Here is a 12406-nt window from a genome sequence, read left to right as displayed (position 1 = left end):
TAAAAAACAGTTGTTGGCATGACACGAGATATGTTCTTCTCGTATATTTTATGATAGTATGTTACTAAACCCCTAACGGGAGGGATTTTGCCTGATATTCATATGATGAAGACATAATCTTTCAATCAGTTTAATTGAGGTCTGGAGCTGGCATATTAGTTAACTGCTAGTAGTCTGTTGTTATTTATGTATTAGGTTATTGATCTAACAATGGGCCATACATATCCCAATTATGGAATAACACTTAATTCAGAAGCGGGCGCCGATTTGAGGGCATGGTTTGATTTTATGTCTTAATACAATGGAAATCTATATTTTTATTTAAAAAATTGAGATCCTCCAAATCAGACGCAGTTGGAAAACATGGGGGATATGCTGCTGGTTTTGGCGGTACTTGGTTTGCGGGAGAATGGCCTCTTAATATGCTTCAATTACACTAATATTAAACTTCGTCATTTGAATTAAATTAGTCCGCAGACTAGTTTTGGCATCGCTAAAGTTTTATATTCATTTTAAAGCAAATATAATTGAGGGTTAGGCAAATGTAGTTTGCGATTTGTTGTCTGGCTTTTCTTTTAAGAAAGCCCAACATATAGCTCCTTGGTTAACATGGATAAGTCTAGCTCCAGTTTCAGTGCAATAGCATCTTTTGAATTTATGACGAGAACATTATTGCAGGCTTCACTTTCATCTACAACAAGGGCATCTTTTAATATGATGTAGAAAGCATAAGATCAATTTTGTAAGGAACGCCTCCCTTTATCACATGCTTATCTATCTACGCACATGATGGTATTTCATTTTATGAGTTTTCTGTTCTTGCAAAAATATAAACCGTCTACAATAGCATCTCATGTTTCTGTTATGTTCACAAGTTAAATAAAAAAAATTACCAAGTGTAAACAAAATTTGAGGAGTTCCTGTGACAGTAGAATGTCCTTTACAAAAGAGATATTATCAAAATAATTGTTGACCGTTTCCCTTGTTGAACAGGGTCAGTTCAACCAGTTCTAATTAAAGGCTATGATGTCCTTGGCATTTCATTGTATCCTCAGGATAGGAGAATTTGTAGCTAAAACCAGAAATGAAAATTACAAAGTTTTACAGTTCTCAGACAATTTGCTCATCTTTTATCGATATGTATTTTGTCTTTGATTATACTGTTACACTCTGCGTACCTTACACATATTAGTTACTTCAATATTGGTAACAGGTTGAATTTACCCTCAAGTTTAACGATTTTTAAAATGCAAACAGTATAACATGCCGGTGATGGGAATGCTAAGTTCAAAAGGGTTGCTTTACATTGATATGTCTACTTGCCAAACAGTTAAGATAGTGGTTAACTGCCTAATTTGTAATTTTTACTATATTTTTGATTTTGAATAATCAGTATTTTCTGAATTTTTCTTTTTGTCATAAAACTAGTCTCCAACTCTTGGAATTGGGGGTTGTGGCGGTATTTATTCCCCGCCTTTGCAATTGTTGTCATTTGTTCAGTTTTGTTTGATGACATAATTCCCCATAACTGTCAGTTGTATAATGCTTTTATGATATTCTGAATAAATACATCTTTTCACAAATCTCGAGTTAGATATTCGGCAAATGAACTTGCAGCCTTGGTATCATTTTCTATGTCATTTCTTAGGTCAAGAAGAAATATTAAGCTGACAAAAACATATTTTGGAAACGAAAATAGCAATCTGACAAAGTTTGCCTTTAAATATGATTTATTCATTAGGCAAATTTAGAGTGAATGATGTCATATTTATACACCATTTTCTACAATTATGATAATTAAGAGGTTGTCATAGTTAATTGATATTTGTCTATTGTTGACCATATACTGGCCTCAAGCTCTTTTGATTTTAAATCTTTTTCTTGATTCCTCTCTTATTGAAATACATCCTAAATATTTCCCTATTCTATGTGTATGAGATGTCATCTAGTTATCTCCAGTAACATTTGATAAACGGACCCCATCACAATCTTTAGCAGCTGTTGATTCTGTCAAGGTAACACTCTCGAAATGCAGAACATGTGTCTACGCTACGGCTTTCATAACTTCAAGGACCTGATAAACATTATATTAAAAAAAACCCACAAAGACTGAACTGCATACACACGTTTTATTTAACTTCCATATGAGAAACAAGCTTAGTAATGAGTCAACACTTCTAAAAAAAAGCCTTGCGGATATCATTCGCAGAAAGCTAGCAGCAAACAATTGATTCAATCTTGCCGCAACCGTTTTGCCATGTAAATGACGCTTGTTGTTAGCTTGCGGCAAACATATAAATATTTATTTGCAATTTTTTGCTCCAAGCTTTTTCATTTAAGTTAATTTTACTGCTGCTTGTTTGCAGAAAACTTGCAGGAATTACACATATACTTATGTAATGTGTGTAGCCTGATTCAAATTTACTTCTTTCAAATTAAAAATCTAAATATTTGAATCAGGATGGGTCTAACGGAAATGGGGTGGGGGTCATGCTTACATGTTACTATATATTAAGATATAAACACATATTTCTCAAATGATTATCAAGCATAAAGCTAGGTAATTATTTCATTACAGAAGTAAAATAACAGTTTAAATCACAGATCTTCAATGTCTGATGGATCGTTCTATTTTGTATAAGGGAAGTCATGATTTGACTTATTATATGCTGAAAATTGAGGTCAACTGATTACAATTGATATAAAATAAGTGCCAAATATTGTTGATATTAGAATGTTTAAATAACAAGCATTTAAAATAAATGTTTCGCTATATCTTACCATATCATATAATAGAATGACTAAAAAGGTTAAAATAGAATGAAATTTAAAATTAACCCACATATTAACGTAAAAGAATTAACAAAAAAATAATAGATTATCTCCCTTAGAAAACAAAACCAAAACAAAGGGTGTCTCATTTTCCCGCTCTTTGCTGGGATATACAGCTAAATTCTGACATTTTTTGAAGCAGCAATATTTTATGAGAATCATAATCATAAATCATCGAGAAGCAACTTGGATGAATTAACTTTTCAGTAACCGCAAAATGTTGCCTAAAAATCACATCTGGTCAGGGTTTTTAACTCTGTCAAAATCTATTGAATGAAATTTCAGAATTTACTACAATTCATCCACAACGACCCTTTATGGAAATATATATTTTTTACTTGATTTTTCAAAACCTTTCTTCAAGAACATTTGATACTACTTTATATGACCTTTTGAAGCATTTATGACCTTATTCAAAAAAATTATACAATCATTTTATTCAAATTTCAAATAATTAATACAATAATTAATTCAAACTATGGGCCACACTTTTTATCATTTATCACAGATGTTTTAATAAAAATGTTTATAAATAGAAATGATGCAATTATCCTACTTTCCATGCAATCAACCATAAATTGTTCTTTACACCAGTAATTTTAAAAGGAAACATGATTTTTTATAGTAAAAGTAAGGAAAATAGCAGCAGGTCTGATATAAATTTGCAGAAAACATTTCAGTTCTGTAAGCGATGTGAAGAAAAGCTCAGTAACGAGACGCATCGTAAGGTTATTTAGTAAAACTGGTGTTTTTTATGTAAATATATTTTGCAGCAAAAAAAAGTCATACAATGTTGTAAATAATAAATCCTTTGACTGAATAAAACAAAAACTTTAAAAGGACGGATAACATATTTCATCGCATATCTTCAATATCTGATGGATCATTCTATTGAGAATTAGGGAAGTCATGACTTGACTTATTATATGTTGAAAACTTGAGGTCGACTGATTACAATTGATATAGAATTAATGCCAAATATTGTTGATATCAGAACATTTAAATCAATAGCATTTGAAAGTTATGTTTCGCTATATCTTACCTAAACATATAATAGAATGACTAAATAAGTGACAATAGAATAAAATTAAAAATTAACACACACAATAACTAAAAAGAATCAACAAAACAATAATAGATTATCTCCCTTAGAAAGCAAAACCAAAAGCAAAAGGTGTCTAATTTTTCCACTCTTTGCTGGGGCTATGACAGCTGAATTCTACCATGTTTAAAACAACAATATTCTATGAGAATAAAAATCATAAATCATCGAGAAGCAACTTGGATGAATTAACTTTTCAGTAACCGCAAAATGTTTCCTAAAAATCACATCTGGTCGGGATTTTTTACTCTGTCAGAATCTATCGAATGAAATTTCAGAATTTCCTACAATTCTTCAGCAACGACCCTAAATGGAAACATATTTTTGTTTACTTAATTTTTCAAAAACTTTCTTCAAGAACAATTGGTACTCCTTTATATGCCTTCTCGAAACATTTATGACCTTATTAAAAAAATCTATACATACATTTATTCAATCTAATCAAACAATTAATACAATAATTTATTTAAAATATGGTGCATACATTTTAACATTTATCACAGATATTTTGATAAAAAAATGTTTATAAATAGAAATGATGCAATTATCCTACTTTCCATGCAATCAATTATGAATTGTCTTTACACCAGTAACTAAGGAAACAATATTTTAACAGTAAATGTAAAGAAAATAGCAGCAGGTCTGCTGTAAATTTGCAGAAAACATTTCAGTTCTGTAAGAGATGTAAGGAAAAGCTCAGTAACGAGACATATCTTGAAGATTATTATGTAAAACTAGCGATTATATATAAATATATTTTGCTGCAAAAAACCGTCATACAGTGTTGTAAATAATAAATCCTTTGACTGAATAAAACAAAAACTTTAAAAGGACGGTTAAAGTTTTCATGGCTTATCTTCAATTTATGATAGATCATTCTATTGTGTATTAAGAAAGAAGTCTTGACTTGACTTATTATATGTTGAAAATTGAGGTCAACTGATTACAATTGATATAGAATAAATGCAAAATATTGTTGATATTAGAATATTTAAATCATTAGCATTTAAAAGTAATGTTTCGCTATATCTTACCCAACATATAATAGAATTACTAAATATGTGAAAATAGAACGAAATTAAAAATTAACACACATTATAACAAAAATCAATCAACAAAACAATAATATATTATCTCCCTTAAAAAGCAAAACCAAAAATTACAGTGTCTTATTTATCCACTCTTTGCTGGGGTTATGACAGCTAAATTCTAGCAATTTTTTAAATAACAATATTCTATGAGAACAAAAATCATAAATCATCGAGAAGCAACTTGGATGAATTATCTTTTCAGTAACCTCAAAATGTTTTCCATAAAAATCATATCTGGTCAGTGCTTTTAACTCTGTCAGAATCTATTGAATGAAATTTCAGAATTTCCTCAGATTCATCCACAACGACCCTTTATGGAAAACTGATTTTTTTACCGTAATGTTTCAAAACCTTTCTTAAAGAACATATTCCTTCTCGAAACATTTATGACCTTATTCAAAAAATCTATGCATACATTCATTCAATCTGTCAAACAATAATTTCAATAGTTTATTGAAACTATGGTGCATAATTTTTAACGTCTAAACATTTGAACATTGTAAAACTAGCGATGTTATTTAAGAGGGGGCGGTAAGGGAGTACCTTTCGCTTTTCTCCTACCCCTTCTCTTCCTTCTTCTGCCCATTTTTCTTTTCTCCCGCCCTGCAAACATGAACAACTAGTGTATAGGATGCTAATTTTAAAAGAAATCGATCAAATGACTTGTTTTTTTATGGCTCCCCTTCGTCTTGTCCTTTCACAAGGTAGAATTGTTGTTTCTTCAGCTACAAGAACCTCTATTACGTTTTCACTGACTGCTAAGCTGTCTGTTTGCGTTGAATTTATAACTCTAATGGACGACGTTTCCAGATGACTGTTATGCCCCATTTATTATGCCCCATTAATGGGCATTACGTTTTCGGTTCTGTGCGTCCGTACGTCCGTCCGCAGTTCGTCCGTCCATTCGTTCGTCCGAATGGAATATTTTTCTAATATAACTGCGATAGTTTTCTCATATAAACTGAATACGATAACATGTCACACTGCATGTCAAAAAAACCACAAAAATAATTTACAAACATGGCTCATTACCGGTTTAATGTTTGAGGCCCAATATCACTAAAATTTAGGACCTGTAACAAAATTAAAGATTACATGAACTAATAGTTTCGAAAATTTTGCTTGACCCTATCGAAAGTTGACAGTGTAAACAACCTGCTTAGTCCATTGTTTTCGATCATAAGGTTTTACCGACTAAATTTTTTTGAATTAATCATGCAATGGCGGAATTCAAATGCGACCAAAGTAAATAGTCTATCGACATATTCAACTTGACATATTAGATTCTAATATAGGTCACACTGACAGTACTTAAAACTTAAAATTTGAGAAATTAGCTTAGTCCATTGACTCTCTTGAATAAAGATTTTAATGATGGGATACTTCATACATATGACCTTGGAATGTCTAAAAATAAACAGGAATGACCTTCACAACCACACAACATTGCTATAAATAATTGTAACATGATTTCTCATACAAAGGCTCGGCAGTTTATTTCAATAGTTTTTTACGCAGTGCTATGGGGCTCTGGGTTCGACGCATGGCAGGTGTTGATGTCAACCTATCAGAATATTTCATTGGTGTACGATTTGGACTTGTTCTTCGTCTTGGTTGTGATCTGTAACTTCCACGGAATTCCAAAGATTCGTCTAGTTTCCTGGTTTCTGTCTCCATGATGAGCGGATCAAGAGACTGGTCACGTGTGACATTTGATAATGAAGATTCCAGAATAGATCGTATATTACGAATTTTATCACCTGTACAGGCACTACGTGAAATATAGAGCTGACGTTTCTTCGTTTCAGTTGACAGTTGGTCTTTCAATGTGGCAACCTAAAATAAACATTTAGAATATTAGTATAATTAAAAGTGCTTCAATAAAATGCTTAACACTTTAAGTAAAGGACAACCTAAATATACAGGCTAGGTGAACAATTAACAAATTGATTTACCAAAAATTTGAAAGAAAACGTAATAATTTACAAGGGTGAATACATGAAATATATAATGTCACATTTAAAAAAAAATGTTGATTTATTTTCTTGAGGTGATATACCATGTTATTGACTTTCTTGAATGATAATTTCATTTTGTTCCCAACAACTATATATCACAATGTAGTTTTAGTGTTTAAAAATTTACTGTACTTTTATCCTAGGTTCTGATTGGAATTAAGTCTTTTTCCCAATCCCCCTTTATCATTAATAAAAACAAGTACATACTGTTTCTTCAAGACCCTTGATTTTAGTTCTATTTGATCTCTCTCTTGTTTCAAGCATTCTTTCAGCTTGCATCTGAGCAGTTCGGAGTCTCCCTATCTCTATCTCTGTTTCAGCTCTATGTCTTGTGGTAACATCTATCAACCTAAAAGTGAAAAATTATTTCAATGTACTTATCATAACATGTATTTAAAAAAAAATGTTATTAAATTTCGTGTATAAACCATGTCTCCATGTTTTGGTTACAAATGCATGTAAAGGAAACATACTTTATTCACTGCTATTTTTTTCCAAACGGGTTATGGTTAAAGTTAGAGATTTGTTTTTCAATGCAATAATTCTAACATGAAAATTTCTTTCTATAGCATAAGAAGTAAACTTTCACTCCTTACAGATTATTTTTTTTTAAATGTAGGTGCCTTTGCATACACATCAATGCATTTACTGTTAAAATAATGTTGCTGGGAATTGGTTAACTGAACCTGAAAATATTAGACAAAGTCCTTACCTCTGAGCATGTTGTTGCTCAGCCTCTGCTAACTGTGCCTGAAGTTGTTGTACTTGTTTATTGACATCAGAGTTATCTTCTTCCAGACGAGCCAATGATCTATCCAAGGATCCCTTTTCCACCAGTGAAGTGTTAACGATATCTTCTGTCTTAAGTTTTTCACGTGCAACCTAAAAACATTTTAAGTCATCAAAATTAAACAAATTCTGCAAAAGAAAGTAAATGCTTAACTAAAGCAATGAATTCACACTTATATGAAATAAAAATAACTTGGGAATATGTCCATGGGACATAGATGATGCCCACAAGTGCATAAAATTATAGAGGGACACAACTCAAGAATAGTAACAGTGACGCTACCAAAATATGTACTTGATCTGAGTTTTGTGATAATAAAGAATTCTGTATAAGTTTCATAACATTTTGATGAGGCCAAATTAAGTTAGGAAAGGAAAACATAAACTTCAGCATTTTTTTGTCATTTGTAAAGGGGCATAATAGTAAAACAGTATAAGTGATGCCATGGAAATTCAAGTTTGATCGGTGTTTAATGGTAATATTAAAGCATTATGTATAAGTTTCATAAGATTTGGTTGAGGTAAACTAAAGTTAGATGAGGGAAACCAATTTCAGGATGTACGGACAGACAGACAAACAGACAAGGGTAAATTTTATTACCCTGTTTTTGCTGTGGCAGGTGCATACAAATTCAACAGAGTTATTTTAAACTGACTATACAGACAACACAATGGAAAAAGTGAAAACAGTCAGTCATAAAGGTTCATACCTAGGTGTATTAGCAGAGGTCTCCAAGACATCACCTAATTCAAAAACCATTAGTTCAAGTAAATCAATTTTTTTCTCAGGAGCTTCAAAGTTTCCCCGAGAGCAGATTTATCTTTCTCCTTGCTATATTACTGACCTTATCTAAAGCTTTCCTGAGAGCAGATTTATCTTTCTCCAGTCTGTTGTATGTTCTCTCCATCTCTGATTTCTGTGTCTCGACAGTTGACAGATTACGAGATATATTTGAGATATGGTCCTGCATGTTTTGTTTATCTTGGGTTAGTTTCTGTACCATCTGGTTCAGCTCTTGTTCAGTTTCTGTTCTCTTTACCAGTACCTTAGGTTAAAAATAAGTCATATGTATTAGTGGTATAGATCATAGGGAAGATTCTGCAAAGATAATGTGAATGGGTCAAAACATACTTTTACAATATACTTTTAAGTGGAGATAACTCCTTGATAATGCAAGAGAAAGTAATAATCTAAACAGTAGTAAATAACACATTATCTTTTTTCATGTTATATACTTTGTATTCAATCCTAATTGATATATGTTGAATCCCATATAAAGTCCAAAATGGCATAAATCTGTTGTCTCTCCAATTGGCAAAATTTGTTTGATAACAGATATTCAGATCTTTATACCTATTACTATCAGAACCGTAGATGTCTCCTTATAACACCAACAAGTCTCATATACCATATCACATAGAACAATAGATGTCTCCTAATAAAACCTTACAAGTCTCATATACCATACCACATTGAAACAGTAGAAGTGTCCAATAGACAATAACTAGTCTCATATACCATACCACATTGAACAATAGATGTCTCCTTATAGACAAAAACAAGTCTCATGTATCATACCACAATTATCTATACTAATATAGATACTAAGAGTAGAAAGGGAAATGTTCTACTTGAATAGAACACTTATTCTGCCATAATGGATATTTTGATATCATACGCAAAACTTTATAATAAACTATTCTAATTTATTAACAAACTAATAAACTAAGACACAATTGTATACACAGTATACTAGTATCATATTCACTAACAATTAAAACTATTACATTGAATACATATGAAAATAATAATAAATATATCATTTGGCTTTCTAGGGGGCTACTCATTAAAACTTACAATAATACTAATCAAAATAACCAAATAAAAAAACACTACCTACTCAACATCATTTTAATAAAAATAAATTACCTAAATTATGCAATTTTAAGAACAGTTGAAAAATTTATTTTAGAACCTGACTGGTAGAGCCCAGACAGGTATAAATTTGAAAAATGAGAAAACCTGCGGTAGATCCCAACAGGTACTTTTAGAACTTGAGTGGTAGAGCCCAGACAAGTATGAATTTTGAAAATGAGAATTCCTGCGGTAGATCCCAACAGGTACTTTTAGAACCTGAGTAGTAGAGCCCAGACAAGTATGAATGTTGAAAAATGAGAATTCCTGCGGTAGATCCCAACAGGTACTTTTAGAACCTGTGTGGTAGAGCCCAGACAAGTATGAATTTTGAAAAATGAGAATTCCTGCGGTAGATCCCAACAGGTACTTTTAGAACCTGACTGGTAGAACCCTGAGATAGGTATAAATTTTGAACAATGAGAATTCCTGCGGTAGATCCCAACAGGTACTATTAGAATCTGACTGGTAAAACCCAGACAGGTATAAATTTTGAAAAAATGAGAATTCCTGCGGTAGATCCCAACAGGTACAAAAACTAACTTAATTATCACCCTTAAATAAAACAAAGCCTTAAATATTTATAAGATGTATTAATGAATTGGGGGAAAAAATTTCTCTGAAATTAAGTTGGCAAAACAAACAAAAATCACAAATTAAGGTAGCACAATACAAAGATTTTTTCACTCCCAATCAGACAACTTTAAACTGATGTAATTCATTTATTCCTTCTTTATATTTTATAAATGAGGTACCAAAAGAAAGAAGAAAGATTTTATAGATTCTTGTACAACACAGCTTGACCTCCAAAACTATGTCTCAGATTTTCAAAAACTTCAATAGAACAAATTTTATACCCAATTGAATTTAGTGGTCTCGTATGAATTGATGTTGTAAACTTCATTGAAGATTTATGAGAGAATGAAATGCAATAGGAAAAATCTGAGACACAGTTTTTGAGGTCAAACTGTGTTGTGCAAGAATCTATAAAATATTTTGGGATGCTATGAATAACAAAGAAGCTAAATTCATTCAAGTATGGGCATCACAATATGGCAACTTATTACATAACAATTAATTATGTAATAATTATGTCATAATAAAATTATCACCATTTGAAAGATTAATCCTTCTTCTTCTTTCTTTTGGTACCTCATTTATAAAATTTAAAGGAAGATGAGTGGAATTACATCAGTTTAAAGGTGTCTGATTGGGGATGAAAAATCTTTGTATTGTGCTACCTTAAAAACAAACAAAAAACAAAAAAAAATCACACATTGTTATGAGTAGCCCCTTTTAAAAAAAATAATGAAAAATAATTAACATTAATTTAAGGTGTAGCTGGGGAACGGTGGGTGGGCTGAATTAATTTTCAACAAGTAAAAATATGACTGCTTACGGTGCAATGCTCAAACAACAACTGACCATCCTATCAAAATTATATACAGATGTTTCTCTGATAACACCCATACTGTCATCATACTGTTTCCTATCTATGATCTAATACCTATCCCTTAATCTCTTAATTAAAACAAACTGACAAGCTGACAAGCTGACCTTAACATATAAACATGAAAACCTGGGAAAATACAGACCGTAGGAATTTATCAAAATATGTATAAACTTTAATTTAATTCTTTAAATTGCCATTAGTGATATCACTTTTCTTTTTTTAGAAGTTAATCGCTGAAACAAATAAAGTTTTTTTTTATAGTTTTTTCCAAAACATCAGTTGCCATATGGCTTCAAAACATTTAAGCCAGCATTTTGAAGAATCATATTTAGAAACATTGATTTCAAAGAAACGAACAGATTGCGCCTTAAACAATTTACTGTCTAACATAATGCATATTATAAATTCAGTTTAGTTTGGCTCAATTCTATCAAGTTAAAGCTAAACCGTTCTATATAAACTTACACCGTGATTCTGACGGAGTTGACCTTCAACCTCTGCCCTTCTGACTTCACTTTCAGAACAGTCATTCTGTAATGTCTGTACACGTTCAAGGAGGTCGTAATTTTGTTTCTTGGCATCATTCAAAGCTTGTCTGAAATAATAGAGAGATTTAGGTTAGTCCTCATTTATTTCATTAATATCATAAACATATCTGATTACTTACGCTAAAAACATTTATTAAGTACTTATATAACATTTGAAGAAATAACATTCAGAAATTATTGGGAGGTTTTTATTATTGCGAAAAATGTGACAGGATTATAATCGCAATAATTGAAACTCGCATTTTGAAATATTTCACATGAACTAAACAGGATTTTTCTTAATGTCGCTAAAATTAAAAACGCATTTTAAACTTAATTGACAGAATCGCAATAATTTCTGAATTTACAGTATATGAATGAGGTCTTTTCAGGAAAATATATTTATGCCACTGGACTGATCAATCAATTATATGACCATGGTGGACCAGTTTTTCAGACATCAGACATAGACCTTCTAACCTTTAGTCGTCCACAACATTTCTTTCTCTTGAGTTGAAAAATTAAGAGTATCTGACCCTAAAACTTCTAGTTTCTAAAATTGTTTTACATGTTAATTACTGACATACCTAGTGGAATCTAATCTTTCTTGTAGTACATTACGATCACGTTCACTGCTGGTGACTGCCCTCTGTAACTGTTGGATACGTTCCTGTAACAT

The 12406-nt window shown here is 31.3% G+C and overlaps 1 protein-coding gene across 1 annotated transcript; it reads right to left on the bottom strand.

Moving 5' to 3' along the window:
• Positions 1-5396: 5396 nt before the first annotated feature.
• On the bottom strand, positions 5397-12406 carry LOC139500315 (rootletin-like). The gene is made up of 6 exons (XM_071289057.1): positions 12315-12406; positions 11666-11795; positions 8678-8878; positions 7756-7925; positions 7251-7392; positions 5397-6861 (listed from the first exon to the last, which is right to left on the bottom strand). The coding sequence occupies exons 1-6, from the start codon at positions 12404-12406 to the stop codon at positions 6520-6522; spliced, it is 1077 nt and encodes a 358-aa protein (XP_071145158.1). The 3' UTR covers positions 5397-6519.

Source organism: Mytilus edulis, chromosome 13 (genome assembly GCF_963676685.1).
Source record: "Mytilus edulis chromosome 13, xbMytEdul2.2, whole genome shotgun sequence".
NCBI lineage: Eukaryota > Metazoa > Mollusca > Bivalvia > Mytilida > Mytilidae > Mytilus > Mytilus edulis.
This window is presented reverse-complemented; position numbering and strand designations above follow the sequence as displayed.

Excerpts from the sequence above, each read along its gene's own strand:
- LOC139500315 (XM_071289057.1), bottom strand. The coding sequence starts at position 12,406 with ATGTTACAGGAACGTATCCAACAGTTACAGAGGGCAGTCACCAGCAGT. Across the intron at positions 11,796-12,314 it reads GAAAGATTAGATTCCACTAG|ACAAGCTTTGAATGATGCCA; the intron begins GTATGTCAGTAA and ends CTATTATTTCAG. Across the intron at positions 6,862-7,250 it reads TCAAGGGTCTTGAAGAAACA|GTTGCCACATTGAAAGACCA; the intron begins GTATGTACTTGT and ends TGTTTATTTTAG.